A 19,536-nucleotide genomic window follows, 5' to 3' on the forward strand; every position below is an offset into this window, starting at 1 on the left:
CTGCTACTACAGCTACCACTGCTGCTGATGACGAGGACATTTTTAGTGACGACGATGATCTTGAATCAACTCCAAATGAATCTAACTTCGGTATCAAACACGTATATGAGAGCAAAGCAGTCGGGTTCGAATTCGCCAGCGGACGTCACGATGATGATAATGATGCCGGTGGTGACAAAGTGGGTGATGATGACGAAGACGAAAACGACGATAATGATGATGATGATGATGTTATTAAGGAAGATGATAATTACTACTACTAATAATAATAATGATAATGAAGCGAGTTGAAAAAAAAAGGTCCGTAAGTATCATCAACGAACAAGATGGTGGTGATGATAACAATACTACTACTGACTATAATAATATCAATAATATTATAATTATTATACTATATAATAATATTATAATTATATTATATAATATAAAAATAATAATATTATTATTTATATATTTATTTATTTATTATCATTCATTTATTTTCGTGATACGTCAGAGGGGAAGAGGATAATAAATAAACAATGTAACCAAATGATCGTCTTTTTTTCATATAAACCTTTAAAATTTATTGAAAAGAACTTAAGAACGAACGAACGAACAAACAAACGAACACTCCTTTTTGCAAACTTTTTTAAAATAAAATTTAGCAATAAGAATTAAAAAATGAATGAAAGGCAGGCTGATAAGAATCGAAATCTCCGAGATAGAAGCGAAGTAGATGAAAAAAGTTACTTGGATTTGAAGATCAGACCAACAAACACACGCCTGACATCGTCACGAGCCACAAACGTCAACACGTCTGCCTGCCACCACCACCACAACCACAACACCACCACCAGAACCACAACCACCACCAGAACCACAACCACAGCCCCTAAGCGAGACAAAAACGCTAATAAGAACCAAGCAGAATCGACCGAGGGTTCGGAGGTGGCTATAACAGAGAGCAGTGCCAAACCTTCGACCACTGAAAAATCTGCCAGCGCTGCCGAATCGTCGGAGGTTGCGTCCACAAAAGCAGCGACACCCAGCAGTGCCTCTGAACCACCAGCTGCGACTTCAACTTCAGAGAATGTCAAACCCGTTGAACCGTCGAAAGGTAAAAAACTTCCTCCGCAATCGAGCCCACAACCGCCAACAGCTGATTCAAAATTATCGCCTAGTGAAGCAAAAACATCCGGCAAAGCAAAATCGCCAGGCATAGCTAAAACTTCCGCCAAGATTAAAACTACTCAAAAGGTTAAAACATCCGTTCAAGCAAAACCCCCCTCCCTTCTGAAGCCAATCAAAATCACAAAAAAGTCCAAAACAACAAAGAAAATTGCCAAATCCCTGACCTCGACAAGTAGCGAGATAAAAGTTCTGCCGGTTGCAACCAAGTCAAAAGTGAAGAAGAAAACTTCGAAGACAAAAATTACGAAGACGATCACCAAGAAAAGCGAAACCTCGAGTAGCAGCAGCGAGTCGGAGACTGCCAAAACTTCAACGAAAGCAGCGTCAACAACAACGACGACCGTCACCTCAAGCAGCGAAGAGCCACCATTCCCGCAAACCTCTCGCTTCCGGTACAAACTCTTCAACAAGTTCGGCGACCGACTGAAGGAGAGTGACCTTCTGTACAAGGACCAGCGCAAGAAAATCTGGAAGCAGGCGAGTCCTTACGTCATAAGCAAGAGTGGGAAGGCCGACCTTCAGTGTGGCTCCTTCTCGGCATCCGACCTCAACTTCGATTGGAACCACCTGAAGAGATTTTTTAAGATGCTGGCCGCTAGTTTCAAGCTGACCAAACAGAAAATTAAAGACAAGTACGTCAGCGAGAGGTCGCCAAAAGCATCGACTTCCTTGTTTGAAAATGAAACTGTCCCTTATAAGAAAGTTTGCAAACTTAATTTCATTTTGGAACGGTTATTAAAGTTTAAACGACCAGGAATTGAAATATACGTGCGGCGTTCAATACACGAATTTATTCAAATAATGTATTTGGTTTAACGTTCGCTCATTCATTCAATCACTTTTCATTCATTCATTTTTTCATTCATTCGTTCATTCATTCGTTCGTTCATTCATCCATAGGTAGTAGCAAGACACAGCGAAAGTGATTCTCAGTTCTTCAACAAACAGCCGGCCAACGTAAGAAGATATAATCTAATGAGAAATAGTTTCCTTCGAAATGAAAATTATGTTGAAAATTATTCTCAAATATATTATTTAATCATATTTGAGATAATACTGTCATAATTTCACTCATTCGTCCATTCATTCATTCATTTATTCATTAAATAATTATACCAAATTATTAATAATAATAAAAAATGCTCTAGGCATGCCAGTGCAAGTGTTGCTGCAACGCCAAACCAGCCAGTCACACCGTCCCTAACATGTACAACACCCTGAACGCACCTCAATACATACCTGTTAAGACCACTACAAGGTTCTTCTTCTATTTGTTCATTCTTTTGTTCATCTGTTCGTTCGTTCGTTTGCTCGTTTGATTTCAATTCGTTCGTCATCGAACTCATTTATTTTTACTTTGTTTGTTCATCTAAAGTTTGTTTCTTCACTGGTTCATTTAGTTTTTAGTTCATTCACTTGTTTGTTCATTCATCTATTTGTTCATTCATTTTTTCAATTTTTTTCAAGCACAAGGGCACCAACACCCTATCCGATTCGAAACAAAGTCAGTCAATGAACAACCATTAATTCATTCTTTCGTTCATTCATTCATCCATTTATTCATTCGTTTATTCATTCATTCATTCATTTATCATTCATTCATTCGTCCATTTATTTATTTAAAAATAGTGATAAATAATTTTATTATTATAAAAATTATTTTCGTTGAATAAAGTTGTTGCAATCCTCTGTTGAGAATGTTTACACGGGGACGCAAAGAATCCAAGACGTTGTTATATTTATTTATTCGTTCACTCACTACTCACTCACTCACTCACTACTCACTCACTCACTCACTCACTAACTCACTCACTCACTCACTCACTCCATCAATCATTCACTTATTCACTCATTCCTTTATTTATTCACTTGTTCACTACTACTACTCTAGCCGCAACAACCGCTACTACTGTTGCTGCTACTACTTCTATCACTTGCAACTACTAGTAATAAATTAAAATAATTATTAATAACATTATCATAAAAAAAATTCTCAGATAATGTCTCAATACACGAGAAACGTGACGTCACAAAACATGCAGCAACAACAGCAGCCACTCCATCCACAACTACAACAGCAACAAACAATGATGCCAACCGCAACGACCACTGCCACTTACAAGTGTCACCTACATACCGACTTGCATTCAACGGATAACAGGGTTTATTATTATTATTACTATTATTACTCTCATTATTATTGTTATATTTATTAATATATCATTATTAAATTATTATATTATTATTATTATATTATTAAATTATTATTATATTATTATTAAATTATTAAATTATTATATTATTATTATTATATTATTATTATTATTATATTATCATTATTATGCTTTTTTCTATAGTTTCCAAACCTACCCATTTTTACCTGCACTCCGATCAATAGCAATGATCCAGAATGGTAGATTATTATTATTATTATATTATAAATATTATTGTTGTTGTTATTATTATTGTTATAATTATCATCACCATAATTATTTTCGATGATGACAATAGCAACAGCAAAAAATACCCAAAAAATAACTACAAGTTCTTATTGTCAGTAAAGTTGAGTGTCAGTGCCAATGTCTGGCCGAGGGCACCATGCCTGTCGCGACACTCGTCCCACCAGCCCCCCTGCCGACAATTTCTCACCATCAGCATCGTCTTCCTCCCCAGTCTCCTAATCATCACCATCGTCATCAGTTCACTCATCGTCATCATCATCAGCAGCAGCAGCATCTTTCTCTATCATCACAGGATCAACAATTTAATTCTTATGATCTCATTGCCTTGCCAATTCCAGCCTTAAGGAAAATTGCCGATATTAATGTTAGATGTGATGATAGTCATGTGGTGGTGATGATGATGTGGTGATGATGATGATGTTGTGGTGATGATGATGATGTTGTGATGATGATGATGATGATGTGGTGATGATCACGATTATGATGGTGGCGGCAGTTGATAAGTATTTTAAAAAAAAATGTTTCTACCGTTCGTATAAATCCGCCGAATATGAAACAACAACGACAACGAAAATGACGTCATCAGCATCAGGCGCCACAGCCACAATATCTCATGCAGCAGCAGCAGCAGCAGCAACAACAACAGCAGCAGCAACAACATCAAAAGCCGTCTCGAAACTTCATGAGGAAAAGTTCTCGCAAATACCTTCCTACCATTGTTGACAGCTACCAAACATTTTACAGGTTACTACTACTGCCACTACTGCTTCTATTATTATTACTACTACTGCTGCTGCGGCTACTGCTGCCGCTACGACTACTACTACAGCTGCTGCTGTTGCTACTACTACTATTACTACAACTACTAATAATAATACTGCTACAACTACTTCAATTGCAACAATTACTACTTTCTACTACACTTCAACTACTACCATTAGTACTATTAACAATAATAACAACAACAATAATAATAATAAAATAATAAAAATTATAATAAAATAATAATAATAATAATAAAATAACAATAACAATTGCTGCTGCAGATACAAAGGGAGCAGTTTGAATCCGTCAGCTTCGACGACGTCAACAATGACGTTCAGACTGAAGAGGATGCGCTCCAGCACGAACTCGACCACAACCACACGAACCGCAGCGGCCACTCGTCGCAAGAGGACAGCGGCCGCAAAAAAATTCTTCCACCAATGCAACTACAACAACCTGCCGAGAGACCAGATGATTGAGTTCTCGCATTTTAAAAAACTATTCGATCGAGTTATGACTTTACCGATACCGAAAAAATCGACTACTGTGAAATCGGTGGCCAATGCAGCCGCTACGACTACTACTACTACAAAAAATGAGACGGTGTCCGAATCGAGTAGAATCGATTTTAATATCGATGAGGATTACGAAGGAGAGGAAAAGTTTCGGGATAAGATGGCGAGAGGTATGCACTCGGATGAGTCAGTGGCGAAGATAATGAACATGAGGGAGGAGTTGATGGACATAGCTAAGGTTCATTAACTTTATTCATTCTTTCGTTCATTAGTTCTTTTTCATTCACTCGCTCTTTCATCATTCATTCATTCATTCATTCGTTTGTTCATTCGTTCGTTTGTTCGTTCATTCATTTATTCGTTCGTCCTCTTTCGTTCATTAAATAGTTAGTCATGTTTGTACTGGTTCGTTTATTCGTTCTTCCGTTCATTCACACATTCGTTCTAACCATTCCTTCATCCACTTACTTTTTCACACTCATTCTTTCACGTTACATGGAAAAACCTTCAAAAGACCAAAATCCAAAAAGAATTAATTCATTATTTATATTTCAAAATTAATATTTATATATCCATGAATAAAAAATAAATAAATGAAAAATTCGAACTTGAACTTTTTCGCCAAAAATGTTAATTTATATTTAAAAGTAACTTTTTTGACAAAATATAGGGTAGGGAACAAACTTTCCCGCCAAAATTTTTAATTTAAAGTTAAACTTTCCCGCCAAAATAGAGGGTAGGGAACAAACTTTCCCGCCAAAATTTTTAATTTAAAGTTAAAAATAACTTTCCGCCAAAACAGAGGGTAAAGAACAAATGCTTTGACCTCGTGACCTTGCAGCAGATGAAAAAGATTGAGAAAACTTTGAATGACCATCTGCTGAGTAGTACCCATATCAGACGTTCTCAACAACAACAACAGCAACAACAAGAATAGTAGTAGTAGTAGTAATAATAATAATAATAACAATAATAATAACATTTAATAATAATAACGACGATGATGATGTTGTTGATGGTGAAAGCAATGCTAATACCTACTCTACTACAACTAATGCTAAAAATAGTAATCTTGATGGTGATGATGATGATGATTATGGTGATGATGATTATGGTGATGATGATAATAATAACAACAACAACAACATACATCCAACACGCAGAAAATACGCCTATGTAATAATAGTGAGTGTAAAAATACAACAACAACGAAGAAACCAACACCAAAATTACCCAAAACATGGATACCATATTTGGATAATTCAATTCTCTAAATAAAGCTAATTATTCTATGTTTTTCGAGACGTCATAATATAAATATAACGTAAAATATATTCACCTGTGTTATCGTTCTCTGTAAACAACACTTTATTATCTAAACAACTCTAACTATTTCATATTTTATTATTAGTAGTAGAAGAAGTAGTGGTAGTAGTAATATTTGTAGTAGTAGCAGCAGCAGCAGTAGCGATAGTAGCGACAGTAGTAGTTGTGATAATGTTGATATTAGTATAAAACTAGAATACTTATTTATATAGAACGACTTTTTAAACACCATATCTTCCACGTACATTATTATTATTATAAATTATTTTTATTATTATTATAAATTATTATTATTACTATTATTAATTATTTTTAATAACTAACAATCAATCAATTAATCAATCAATCAATCAATTAAACAATTTTAATAACTAACGACGCCAAAAAATATTATCATAACTGAAGTCATATATTAAAGACTATTTAATTCATTTAATTTAAATATAATAAGAATTAATAATTTTCGAGATATTATTAAAATAATCAATCTTGGAAATAATTTCTTAATGATGAATTGTCGTAGCAGCATGAAGCATTACAACAACAGAAGCAACGATAAAAATACTTACGATACGATGACTAAACCGAGCCAAACGCGTTCCGAAGTTGGAAGTAGCAACTTCAGCTTCCAGATTCAAATTCCACGACATCTTCTGAGCGATGAACTCCTACTCAACCGCAACAACAACCAACTTTCAAAATCCTCCAAGCCAACTTCGCCATTGTCGGTCCTCGACAACGTCCAGATAGGCAGTCAAAATTCATTGAAGTCTCTTGCATGCAGTGAAGCCGCTATTAAAAATCCACCAGAGAGTCGTTCGTCGCCAAAAATTTTAACAACTCGCGATGCGAAGTCATCAATTTGTTCGCATAGCTCAGAGAAGCAAAGATTGAATTCTATTTTAGTTGCCGAGAACAAAACTCCGGGAAATAAGAGTAGGAACTCGTTGAGATGGCAAGAAGAATTGCTGGTGAAGGAGAGTAAGACCGTAGAGGAAGTCATCATACCCGACGATTATGAAACCAAGCTGCAAGACCTGAGAGATAATTTCAACGGCGATGACAACAATTTCGAAACTTTTGAGAATCAGTTGAATAAAAATATCGCAAGTAGGAACACGACGAACAATTCAAATTTGTTCATCGGCAAGACATGCGACCGAGATTCCTGCGAGAACAAAAACGACAAACCGCCATCCTCACGAAACAGAAGAAACGATTCAGCGCGCAACTTTAACTCGCGAGGACCCAGCAGTTCGAAGGTGAGTTCGGATAAAAATTTCAGCCGGCTCTCTCAACATTCAAACAGTCAGCACTCGAACAACTACCCGTGCAACGAGAACCTCAACACGAACTCGCTCAGTCACTTCAGTCGCTTGAACAGCTGCGGCAACAGTCCGCAGAGATCCAAGTTGTCATCGAACGTTCCGATCTCCCAGCTGAACAGCCTCTACTCGCACCTGCCTGGCCACAAAACCGTCCACAAGAAGGGCTCGGACGAGATGTTCAAATTCCAAAACTTGAAAAAATTCAACGAGAGAGCGGAGAAGACGTACTCGCTTCAAAACAACGACTCTCCCGGCGACCGAAACTCAAATTTCAACAGAACTGACGAGAACAACAACGACGACAATGATGAAGAGAATGATGACGATGACGACGGCAGTGGCGATCGAAACAACGGAAATATTTCATTAAATGGAGATGAGTTTCTCACAGAATTGAACCTAACGAAAAGTCAGCTGATCGACATTCAGTACAATCTCTTGAAGAACCTGCTAAACAGAGAGCGAGGTAAGAAGGACGTTAATGTGAAGGCGTACATCAAGAATGCAGTCAAAAGTATGCAAGAGAACGAGAACCAGGCCAGCATGCTGAACAGCAGCAAATTCATGAGCTCCGAGCCGGTTCTAACAATGGAATCCAACTCAACCTTCACGTCAAAACAACGCCACATAGAGCAAAACATCTACCAAATGCATTCAAAAAACCAGAACAACAAACTGGAGGCAGAACATTACAGCAAGTCAGAAGCGAAACAAAAGATGCTTTCAAATAATTCCACCACCAACACATGCAACAACTCAAGACACATCGAGAAGAGACGAGTCAGAGAATGGTTGATGGATGGCTGGCCTTCAACTCCCACACGACCCCATCAAAATTTCACTCTCTAGTTCATATCTAATCTGTAATTTCACTCAAATCTTTTCATTCTGTTTGTTCATTCGTTCATTCATTCATTCATCCATTCACTTATTCATTCATAAATTTACTATTTATTATTATTTTTATTTCAATTTAACAAATAATTTTTTGACTTAAACAAAAGGTTCAAAAATTTTAAAGTTAAAAATATTGTTTCCCTTCAACACACCTTCTTACAGAATTCTTCATTTTACATGTGAACATGGTCTGGGTGAAAATGAAGTCTGTACACTTTTCAGGAATGGTTTTGGCGTTGAAGTGCTTACAAATATGTTTTCAATAAAATTTTATATCTGGATTTACTCGTATTTTAAGAATTTAATTTTTCTATTAATACAAAGAAAATTTTTCTCTGACACTGTCAAGTTTAAAATATGAAAGTCAGATTGGCATTTATTTCTACAATTATTTAAGACTGAAATACGGAAAATTTTTAAATCATACACAATCTACCAAATAAATTCAGATCTCAAAAATCACGAGCATCAAGAAGGCATTAAATGTTTATGGAACCTCTTGTTCCAGAATCTTTGTTATATTCAATATCTTTTATACGTCACAAACATTGTTTTGAAAACAAACAAGCTAAACAAAAACATCTCAAGCTCTCTATCTATGTACTGAATACTCCCGTTACTAAATACTACTACACAGTCTCAATAATGCTATTAAAAGTATTGAAATATGCCTATCTATCCAGTGCTAATGAAATTTCTAATTTTTAATTTATTGTAAAGTCTCTGTAGGCTGATTTATTATCGTTATAAAAATTTTAGCAGTACTTTTACTGGTACTCCTACTGCATTACTGCTGATTAAGTTCACAGAATTAATTATATTTTCGTACAAAATGCTTAAATGGAGTTTGACATTAAAATCAGTAAGGTAAACTCGTCACCGTTCAACACGTCAGTTATTTTATTTATGAACATCCGACAACGATGCTTCATGACCTTCAATTGAATATTCCGAAAATAATTTATAAAAGGAATGATTTAAACGAGAAAATAACAAAAAATAAATCAGCGGGAGGTAGTTGTAGAATACCTGTGCTAAAAAATGATAAAGAAAATATATACGGATTGAACGTTTCAAATAAAAGTGACAAAAAATTCAACAAAACGTCCCACAGAAAACAACATCTAGATAGGCATACTTTAGATTCGAATGAGTTCATCTCAAAAGAATTATTCCCTTCAAGTACTAACCAACGGCCAGGTGATCTCAACGAATGTCAAATATTTAAATCAAATGATTTTTCAAAGTATTCAAGAGGCAGCAAAAGATATGCTTCATATGATGAACAGAAAGAACAATTTCAGCATTCAAACCAGCAACAACATGAAGAAAGACATTTCATACAACAACATCTGCCGACAAACAAATGTTATCGCATTCCCCCGAACCCGTCAAAACAGAACTCCACCACAACGGCACCATCTACAGCATCCAACTTTAAAGCAGAACCATCGGCGCAAAATTTCGGGGCATCGGTAAAATGCAACTCAAGAAAATCAACCATAATAAAAAATTCCAACGATAATAGCGCGAGAAATTCAATGGTAACCTGCAAATTATCAGAGCCGACAAAACAACGTTGTAATATTAATATTCATCAAAATGAAGAACTCATAAAAAATGTATGTGAATTTAATTCGAGGAATAAACGAAATATCTCAGGCAATCAAGGGGACGAAGGTGAAGGGGAAAGTGAAGGGGAAAGTAAAACAGAAACAAAAGCTGAAAGCGGAAGTAAAAGTGAAGGTGAAAGTACAGGTGAGGGTGAAGAAAGTAAAGGTGAAAGTGGAGGGGAAAGCGAAAAAGTTCTTGAAGTGATGAGCATTAAAGATAAAGCCACCAAACCTGCTGCAAGAACTGAAAAGCCAAATAGCGGGAAACCTGTAAAGAGTATCAAACCACAAACTAAAAAACCCGCGGCAAAACCTGTAACAAAACCCGCGGCAAAACGTACGGCAAAACCAGTAACAAAGCCAGAACAAAAACTCGAGAAAAAAATTGAGAAAATTCAAGCTAATAATTTAGGTGGGTTTGTGAGCTCTTATACACAAAATATTGATAAATATAAAGCAGCCTTGTTTGGCGATGACAAGCCGAAAGGTGTGAGAAAAAAAGATGTTGAAAGCACCACAACTCAAAGCGCGAGAATTTCGTTTTCGAAAGAAATTCCCGTTAACTTAAAAAGATCTCTGAAATCTTACAAGCAAGAAAAATCAAGGGACGAATCTGCGAGGAGGCAAAAAAGTGAGCATAGAAAAGATTTTGGCGAAATGACAAGCTTTGAAAAATCACAACTCTTGAAAAAATCTGTCGCTAAATTGAGGAGGAAATTATCAAATAGCCCTGACCACAGTAGAGGCAGTAGTAAGAGAACAAACAGGCGCTGGTTCCCTCCTAGGCACGAATCTAGGCTAAAAAAGTTACCGATTCACCAGGATTTTAGCGGCAGCAGTAGAAGCAGAAGCATCAGTATCGAGAGAGAAAGGCTTTGGTCACATGCTAAAAACGTTTGTAGATTAAGGAAATCGCCAATTTGTTACGTGTCAAGTAGAAGTGGCATTAGAAGAGGACGTAGAGATTGGTCGCTAACAAGAGATGTCCCTAAATCAAGAAAATCGTCAATTTGTCGTAACTGTAGTAGAACTAGCAGCAAGACGAGACATAGTCACTGGTCATTAGCTAAAAATGTTGTTAAAGCAAGAAAATCACCGATCTGTCGAGATTGTAGTAGAAGTGACAGCAATAGTAGGATAGATGATAGAAGTTGGAGCATCACTAAACATGCCTGCAAATCAAGAAAGTCGCCGATTTGTCACGCGAGTAGTAAAAGTAGCAGCAACAATAGATTAGGAGGTAGGAGTTGGACAATTGCTAGGAGTGTCGCGGAAGCAAGAAAGTCTCCAATCTGTCGCAACTGCAGCAGTACAGGTAGGAACGGCGGTCGTGATCATTGGTCGTTTTCAAGGAAAATGAAATCAAGTGTCAGTTTGTTTGCGTCGAATTCCGGCCTACTATCTCGCCAAAAAAAACTTTACACGCCAACAGTTAACGATCGGTACAAAACGTGTGGATTGAATTACTATCGTGGTGTTAGTACTTGCTGTGACAATCTAACAAAACAAACAAAAATGACCAGCCCATGTGCCTCGCTCTGTGGCAATTCTTCCATTTATTGCAAAACTAACGATTCCTGCCTGCTACCAAATCTCCTTAAGAGGTACGACACGCCTCTTCCCAGTTCCAGTCCTGTGGAGAATGTAAATCTGCTGAAACAACTTTGTAATACTGTAGCTTGCTTGAAAGACAACCAGAAATCAATTCCGAATTTCAAAAGTTTGAGCTACAAGAACCACAACTCACCATGCATGCCTGATCCAATTTGTTGCACTTCTTATTGCATCCAAGCCGGTCAGAGACCGAACAAATTTCCATACCATCACGCTGCCACAACCACTTGCTGCACACCGAAAACAACTTGCTTAAGTCCTCTTGCTCAAGCCTGCTTACAGCAATGTCAACATCAGCTGCAGCAACAGCAGTGCCTACCGCCGCAACAACAACAACCACACCAACAACAATGCCATCAACCGCAACAACAACAACAACAATGCCAGCCCCAGCAACAACGTCAAACATTATGCGTTCAACACGCGGGTACTCAGTGCTCAAACTCACACTCCTGTTCAATTTCTCGAGATAATTTCGCAAAACAAAAGCCTTGCAGTCAAAATGCTCCACAACTAAATAGTCAACAGTTAGCGTGGTTACAATGTGTTCAACAACAACAACAACAAGAACAGCTTTTACAACAGCAACAGCAACAATTGTTGCAGCAACAGTTGCAACCACAAACACCACTGCCTATTCCAGCTGAATACACCAACAGTATACACCAGCATATTCAGATGCAGTGCCTAGCAACGATCACTCAACAGCAAATATTGCTGGAGAAGCAACAGCAGCAGCAGCAGGAGTTTCAAGATTTGTTGAAGAAGCAACAACGTGAACTGCAACTGCAGCAAAAACAACAACAACTGCAGCAAGAACGCTTCTTGAAAGAACAGAAATCAAAAGAAAGATTGAAAACCGACAAAACCGAACGAATAATTTTAACCAGCGTACCTTCACAAAACACCATTCACCCGAAATGCGAATTTTTTCAACAAAGTTCGAAGAAATCAGAAAAAAATTTGATTTGTAAGAAGATTGACTCTGATACATCGAAGCAGAAACTCGTCAAAAGCACCGAAACCATCCAACCAACGAAAAAACCGTAAGCAAATTATTAGTTTCGATTTCAAGAACCTCTTTAATTTAACTAATATCAATTTCTTCATCAAAAATTATTAAAAGATTTAATAAATATGAATAAAATTATTAGAAAATTATTTCGAAATAATTTTTTCTTGATTTATTTCCCGAAGGGCTATTTTAATATGCGAATGCTTGCCACCTGCCAGATATAAAATGGTGAGAACGATGTTTATCGAATTTAAATCATTCTTTCTTTTTAATATCATGTGCGTGCATGCATGTGTTTGTGTGTGTGTGTGCGTGCGTGTGTGCGTATGTGTGAACGCGCGTACGTGAAAGTACTGGATTATAATGAGGTTTAAATAGACGGCGTTTAAACACGGTTACTTCGTTTCAACGTTTAGTTTACTTCAAAACACGAAATGAATTGAAATTAAACAGATGTGTAAAAAGACACAGGAGGCGAAAGAAGGTGCCAAATGTCGCTGTGGTTGTCAGTGTTGTTGCTGCTCATGTCCAGTATCACCACAAGGGAATGTGAATATGTGCCATTATCAGTATCCTTACTGCCAACAACATCTATGTCAGCAACAACAACAACAACTCTGTCAGCAACAACATCAGCAATGTCAGCAACAACTATGTCAACAGCAACAACAATACCATCAGCAACGACAGTGTCAACAACAACAATGTTCATGCTTACAGCAACAACAATGTCAATCGCCACATCAACAGCAACAATATTTCCCATGCCAAAAACAACAACAACAATGCCATCAATATTCACAACAACAATGCGCGCAACAATGTACGGAACAACATTGTCAACAACAACATTGTCAGCAACAACAATGTCAACAACAACCTTTGGTAAGATATACTATTTTATTTCCAAATAACTCTTTGTTGCTTTAATTAAAAAAATAGTTTAATTTGATTTGATAGCTTTTTCAAGCTTTTTCATTGTACAAGTTACCATTATGTGCTTTTGTGAAAAAATATTTCATAATTCAATGACGAGTTGGCGCCACTGGTAAGATCCGAGACTTGTGGTGATGAAGTGATCGAGTTCGACTGCACAGAGATCTCTGGCTATTTCACTCTAGAAATGAATTATGAATAGATTGAAATTATTGAGAAATGCGAAAAGACAGATAAGTATATAACAAAATAATTTCATTGAAATTGTGTTTTTTTTTCAATTCTAGCAAAGGCCAGTAAGCTGTGTATGTGCCACTAATCAATCTACGCAATGTTCTGAAATGAAAATAGGTGTTGTCTGCTCAAAATGTCCGGAAAATAAAAGGCCTTTATACAAATTAATACCCAAAAATACCGTGGAAGTTATACAAAGGACTGATCTCTCGTGATTTTAATGAATTTTATGTATTTTTACTCAAATAAATTGTATGTCTACATAAATGTTAGTTTACCGAACTTAGAAAATTAAAATTTTGAATGTATTTGCTTGTATTATTCCTTTGATGTGGGTATTCGAAAGAGTGTAATTTATTGTACCTTATTCATCGTACCCAGTTCGAAATACTCAACATCGATCTAAACTCGTATTTGTTTCCATTTAATTTTAATCAAAGATGGCATCTGCCGTTTCGCTATCGTTTAGGTGGTTAGATATTTTGGAGAAGGAGTTTGACAAATCTTTTGTCGATTTGGATTTGTTGTTGGGGGATGTTGACCCGGATCAGTGTGACATCACTTACGATGGCCGACAAAAAATGACTGCTCTCAGTGCGGCCTTCGCCCAGCTGAGTCACAAAGCCCAAACTATTTTTCAATCTAATGCCAAATTGGAGGTTAATTGAGTCAGTAATTAGTGTTAAATTTTACTCTATTCTCTTCCACTGCTGCTGTCACGTTGTGTTTTTATGTGAACGTTTTTTTATTGTTTTTACTCATGTAAAATTGTAAAGTAAATTAAATTTTATTTCAAAAGTAAAACATCCACATCCTCTTCTATATTAATATAAAAAATAATTTAATTTAATTTAATTGATAATAGAATAGACGTAGAGGATAGAGACCATAGTTTATTCTTTTTCAGTTTTACTCTACTAAACACTTTATGTTTTATTTTCAAGATGATATAAAATAAATATAATAGTACTAATTATAAAACTATAATTTATTTAAAATAATTTAATGAAGGCCCAGTTATTAGATCTAAAAAGTGATCTAGTAGAGGAGAAAGCAAACAGAATTGTCCTGGAAAAAGAAGTGGAAAATCTGATCTTACAGTTACACTCCGCCAAATGCCAATTACTCAACCAAACTGAGAACAGTGACGAGTCTGGAAAGATTAAAAAAACTTTGGTTAGTTTTTTAAGATTATTGTTTTGTATTTGAAATTTTTGAAATATTATTTTTAAATATTCATTGAATTCATTTATTATTTAAATTATTTTATCTAAATTTTTATTGAATTTATTGTAATTTTTTGTCAAAAATTATAAATTATTAATCGTTTGCTAGACAAATCCATGAAAAACATTTTCCCAAAAATCAGGAAGAGGAATTAGAGCGTTGCAGGGCAGAGAGGCTAGAATCAGAAATATGGAAAGCTGAAGTGATGGAGCAGAGAAAAGAGATATCAGACTTGAAACAGTACATAGTTGCTCTGCAAGGTGAGGTCTATGGAGCCAGGCTGGCCGCCAAATATCTTGATAAAGAGCTTGCCGGAAGGTTCATTCATTATAATTTAACATAATTAGTACTTTTATTATATTAATATTTATAATAATTGTAATAATTGTTGTTAATAATTTTTAGAATTCAACAAATCCAACTACTTGGTCGAGATATGAAGGGCTCTGAGCATGACAAGCTGTGGAACCAGCTTGAGGCAGAAATTCATCTACACAGACACAAAACTGTGATCAGGGCATGTAGAGGGCGCTCTTCTAAACAGAAAAAATGCCCCCAGCCCTCTGGACATGTGTGTTGTTTGTGTGTTTGTTGTTTGTGTGTGTGTGTTATTTGTGTGTGTGTTTTGTTTGTTGTTGGTGTTGTTGATCACCTCTAATCTTATCCAATTTTTATTGGGTGTATGAACAATTAATTTATTAATAAAAAGGACTTCCAATCGTTGAAGAGAAGGCAGGGCATAGGAAATATCAGACTTGTTCATCTGTACAAGTCGCCAGAGGAGGGACTAGGCATATCAATCACTGTCTGTATTACCTCATTAACATAATTTATTCATTTTTATACATTAAAGTAACATCAATCATTTTTTGTAACCCATCATTTGTGTAATTTATTCATTCATCCAGCAAAGTAACATGGAATTATTCAGCTAAACGAACATCAAATCACTACCGGCTATTAATTTGCATAATTTATTCACCGTTGAACAGGGGGGCAAAGAACACGGGGTACCAATCTTAATCTCGGAGATCCACGCGGACCAACCTGCCCACCGTTGTGGTGGCCTCTTCATCGGTGACGCCATTCTTTCCGTGAATGGTGTTGATCTGCGATCTTCCAAACATGCTGAAGCTGTCCAAATACTCTCACAACAAGTCTGTATGTTTGTATGTCTGTATGTTTGTATTTCTGTATGTCTGTATTTTTGTATTTCTGTATGTTTGTATTTCTCTATGTCTGTATGTTTGTATGTCTGTATGTTTGTATTTCTCTATGTTTGTATTTCTGTAAGTTTGTATGTATGTGTGTGGCTGTTTGCGCAATTGTAGTTATTATTGATCATTAATAATTTTGTACTAGTAATTTTGTTTTTTTTTTTCACAAGTTTATTTCAATCAAATAATGAAAGAAAAAGGTGCAACCTTAGCAATGAATGCTATATTAATGGTGACCTTAACTAAGATGATAGCCCAAATTATAATGTCAGTCATATTGGAAAACAAAAAATGAAAATTGAACAATTAATTAGATTAAATAAGAAACCGTGAAAATTAATAATGTCAACCCGAAATTAGAAAAGGAAAATTAATTAATAATAAGAAAAATAAATGAAATCATGAGAAACAACAAAAAAAAACCTTCAATTGTTTTTTAAACTTATTAAAAGTGTCAATTTTTTTTAAATAATTGGGAAGATCATTCCATAATTTTGGCGCATAAAAACAGAATATTCTGAAACTTCGCTTGTTAGTAGCTACTAATGTCCTGAATGAGACTTCACTAATGACTCTAGTAGATCTTGGAACCTGGATTGAATTTAAGACAATCGATGCGATATCACCCTTAGTTGATATTCCCTTTATCACTTTAAATAAGAAACAGCAGGCCTTATAGCAATTTATTTCATACACAGAAAGAAGCCGATTTATCAGAAAATTATCACGGATGTAATTTGGTCTTTTAGAATAAAAAAGTGCTTTAACACATTTTTTTTGGCAAACGAATAGTTCCTGTATACAAGTTTTATTTGCATTTCATAATTATGAATAATTATGCGAACAATAATTTAAAAAGAAAATAAGACTGATGAAAATTTCTTGCTAGCATGGAGACATCGAGTTGGAGGTTGTCTTTGTAGTTCCTGATGAAGACAGCGATGATGAAGATCACGACTATGAGGATGAAAATGGTTTCAGGTCATTAGCATAATTCATTCATTCATTTGTCATCACGAATGAATTTGCATAAATTATCATATTTCTCTTCAAAGATATCGTATCTATGACGACCACATAATTAATGAGGGCGCCAATCCAGCTCACATTGTTCAGACGGCCAGTACAAATGTCCCAGCCAATCACGTCGATCCATCCATTTGTTTGGACACATCGACAGCTGGGACATCAGCCAATGAGAATCGTTCTACCATGTGGTAGTGTTGATTTTTTTTTGTGTTTGGTTTTTAGAATTTTTGTTGTTTGTTGTGATGCGTTCGAATGGGCGGTTAAGATGAGTTTGAAATGATGATAAATATAACTCATTGTCAGTTTTATTTTATTTTTTGTAAAAATAATCTTTCAGTCAACATCATAAGCAGCAGTTGGAGCTGCAACAACAACAACAGCAGCAGCAACAACAACAGCTTGAATCAACAACCAGTCGTCAACAACAACAACATCAACCTGACATGCCAAACGACAACAACATCAGCATCAGCAATGATTTCAATGATTTATCAAAACAACAGCAACAACATCACAATCTTGTTGCTATGTCTCCAAAAAACAACAACAACAACATCATCTCCACGACAACGACAACAACCACCACAAAATGCATTGCCCCAACCAACCATCATCACCATCATCACCATGCTGTTTATCAGAGCCAAGAAAAATATTGATGATAATCAAATGTCTAAATCAATCAATCAATTAATTTATTAATCAATCAATCAATTATAATTATATAATATTATCAACAACAACAACCTAATTGTAGTTAATTAAATAATTATAGTATGGATGTGTAATGAGATAAATTGTTGTCTTTTTTGGGCTGTATTAGCAGCAATACTAATAGAGAACAAATATGCAATAGGATAATGGTTTTGTATAATTATTAATAATTATTACGTAATTATTAATTATAACTATATATTCATTGTAGCACAAACGTGCTTTTTGTTATATATATATATATATATATACATACATACAATGTTTTACTTGTTGAACATTTGTGCGTGTTGTATGTCTAGAATGATTGAAACATACATTCCATTTATTTATTATGGTTTATTATAGTTATTATCATAGTTATAGTAATAATAATTATTATTATTATTATATTATTATTATATTCATTGATAATTTGCTGACTCATTTCAATTATCAATTTTTTTCAACTGCTAGTGAGAACGTACACAACACACACACACATACACACACACACACATATATATATATATATATATATATATATATATATATAATTTACATAAACTTTAGTTATTATGATATTTACAACAAGGTTAATTTATTTCACAATTTAATACATATTTTATTTTCTATATTTTCACATTTTACATTAGACATTTATTTTAATTAAATTATATGTTTAAACAATATTTAGGCTCTGAAGATAGCATTACGCCGAAACAGCGCTGTTAGCTTTATTCCAGTTTTAGATAAATATGAACTCAAACAATACCGCCTCGTTGAATGTCTTATAAAGAAGTTAATTAATGCAAAATGGGCAAACAATTTCAATGAAATTTGCATTTCTGAAAACCTCGTTCATATATATATATATATATATATATATATATATATATATATATATATATATATATATATATATATATATGATCTATCCATCCATCTATCCATTTATTATTTATTCAATTGTTTCTCCGTCTATCTTTGATAAGGATAGTTAATTTATTTCCATTTTTAATTTCAGATTAGTTTGATGTTTGCCGTTACAGTCTGCAAATTTCAGTTTAAAATGTGATAAATATATCAGTTTTTTTTATATTTACTATCGCGTTAGTTGGGTGTTTGTAATTCGCTTCTCCAGGTTCCTCTGTGTCTGTGTGTGTGTTTGCGCGCGCGTGTATGTGTCCGTCCGTCTGTGTGTGTGTTTGCGTGTGTCTTTTAGTTTTATACAACATTTGCTGCATATTTATAAACAACAATGACGAAATGATTAAACATTTTTCAAACTTTACTTTGCATGTTTCACAATTTCTTCAATTGAAGCTAAACTGTTGATTGATTTACTATATATGTGTGATTTTTTTTGTTACTTCTACTGCTGTTGTATTTATGCACTCTTCGTTATAACCGGACTTTGTTTGCTTTCGTTATTACGAAGTTTTCAAGGTGCTATTACGATAGTTTCGCTATGTTGGATTGATTTCTTGTG

The 19,536-nt window shown here is 35.1% G+C and overlaps 3 protein-coding genes across 3 annotated transcripts; all 3 read left to right on the forward strand.

Moving 5' to 3' along the window:
* Positions 1–663: 663 nt before the first annotated feature.
* Positions 664–5,852, forward strand: HELRODRAFT_181828 (hypothetical protein; the record flags this gene model as incomplete). The annotated part of the gene is made up of 9 exons (XM_009031611.1): positions 664–1,875; positions 2,074–2,130; positions 2,322–2,431; positions 2,641–2,677; positions 3,171–3,335; positions 3,928–3,999; positions 4,222–4,379; positions 4,682–5,153; positions 5,718–5,852. 9 exons carry the CDS (start codon positions 664–666, stop codon positions 5,850–5,852), a joined length of 2,418 nt encoding a protein of 805 aa, XP_009029859.1.
* A 916-nt stretch (positions 5,853–6,768) lies between these two features.
* Positions 6,769–12,743, forward strand: HELRODRAFT_181829 (hypothetical protein; the record flags this gene model as incomplete). The annotated part of the gene is made up of 2 exons (XM_009031612.1): positions 6,769–8,360; positions 9,362–12,743. 2 exons carry the CDS (start codon positions 6,769–6,771, stop codon positions 12,741–12,743), a joined length of 4,974 nt encoding a protein of 1,657 aa, XP_009029860.1.
* Positions 12,744–14,318: 1,575 nt separating this feature from the next.
* On the forward strand, positions 14,319–17,543 carry HELRODRAFT_181830 (hypothetical protein; the record flags this gene model as incomplete). Its single annotated transcript, XM_009031613.1, has 8 exons — positions 14,319–14,537; positions 14,890–15,054; positions 15,248–15,423; positions 15,511–15,676; positions 15,815–15,910; positions 16,098–16,262; positions 17,212–17,303; positions 17,378–17,543. 8 exons carry the CDS (start codon positions 14,319–14,321, stop codon positions 17,541–17,543), a joined length of 1,245 nt encoding a protein of 414 aa, XP_009029861.1.
* Between the last annotated feature and the right edge of the window lie 1,993 nt (positions 17,544–19,536).

This window comes from Helobdella robusta, assembly GCF_000326865.2.
Source record: "Helobdella robusta unplaced genomic scaffold HELROscaffold_76, whole genome shotgun sequence".
NCBI lineage: Eukaryota > Metazoa > Annelida > Clitellata > Rhynchobdellida > Glossiphoniidae > Helobdella > Helobdella robusta.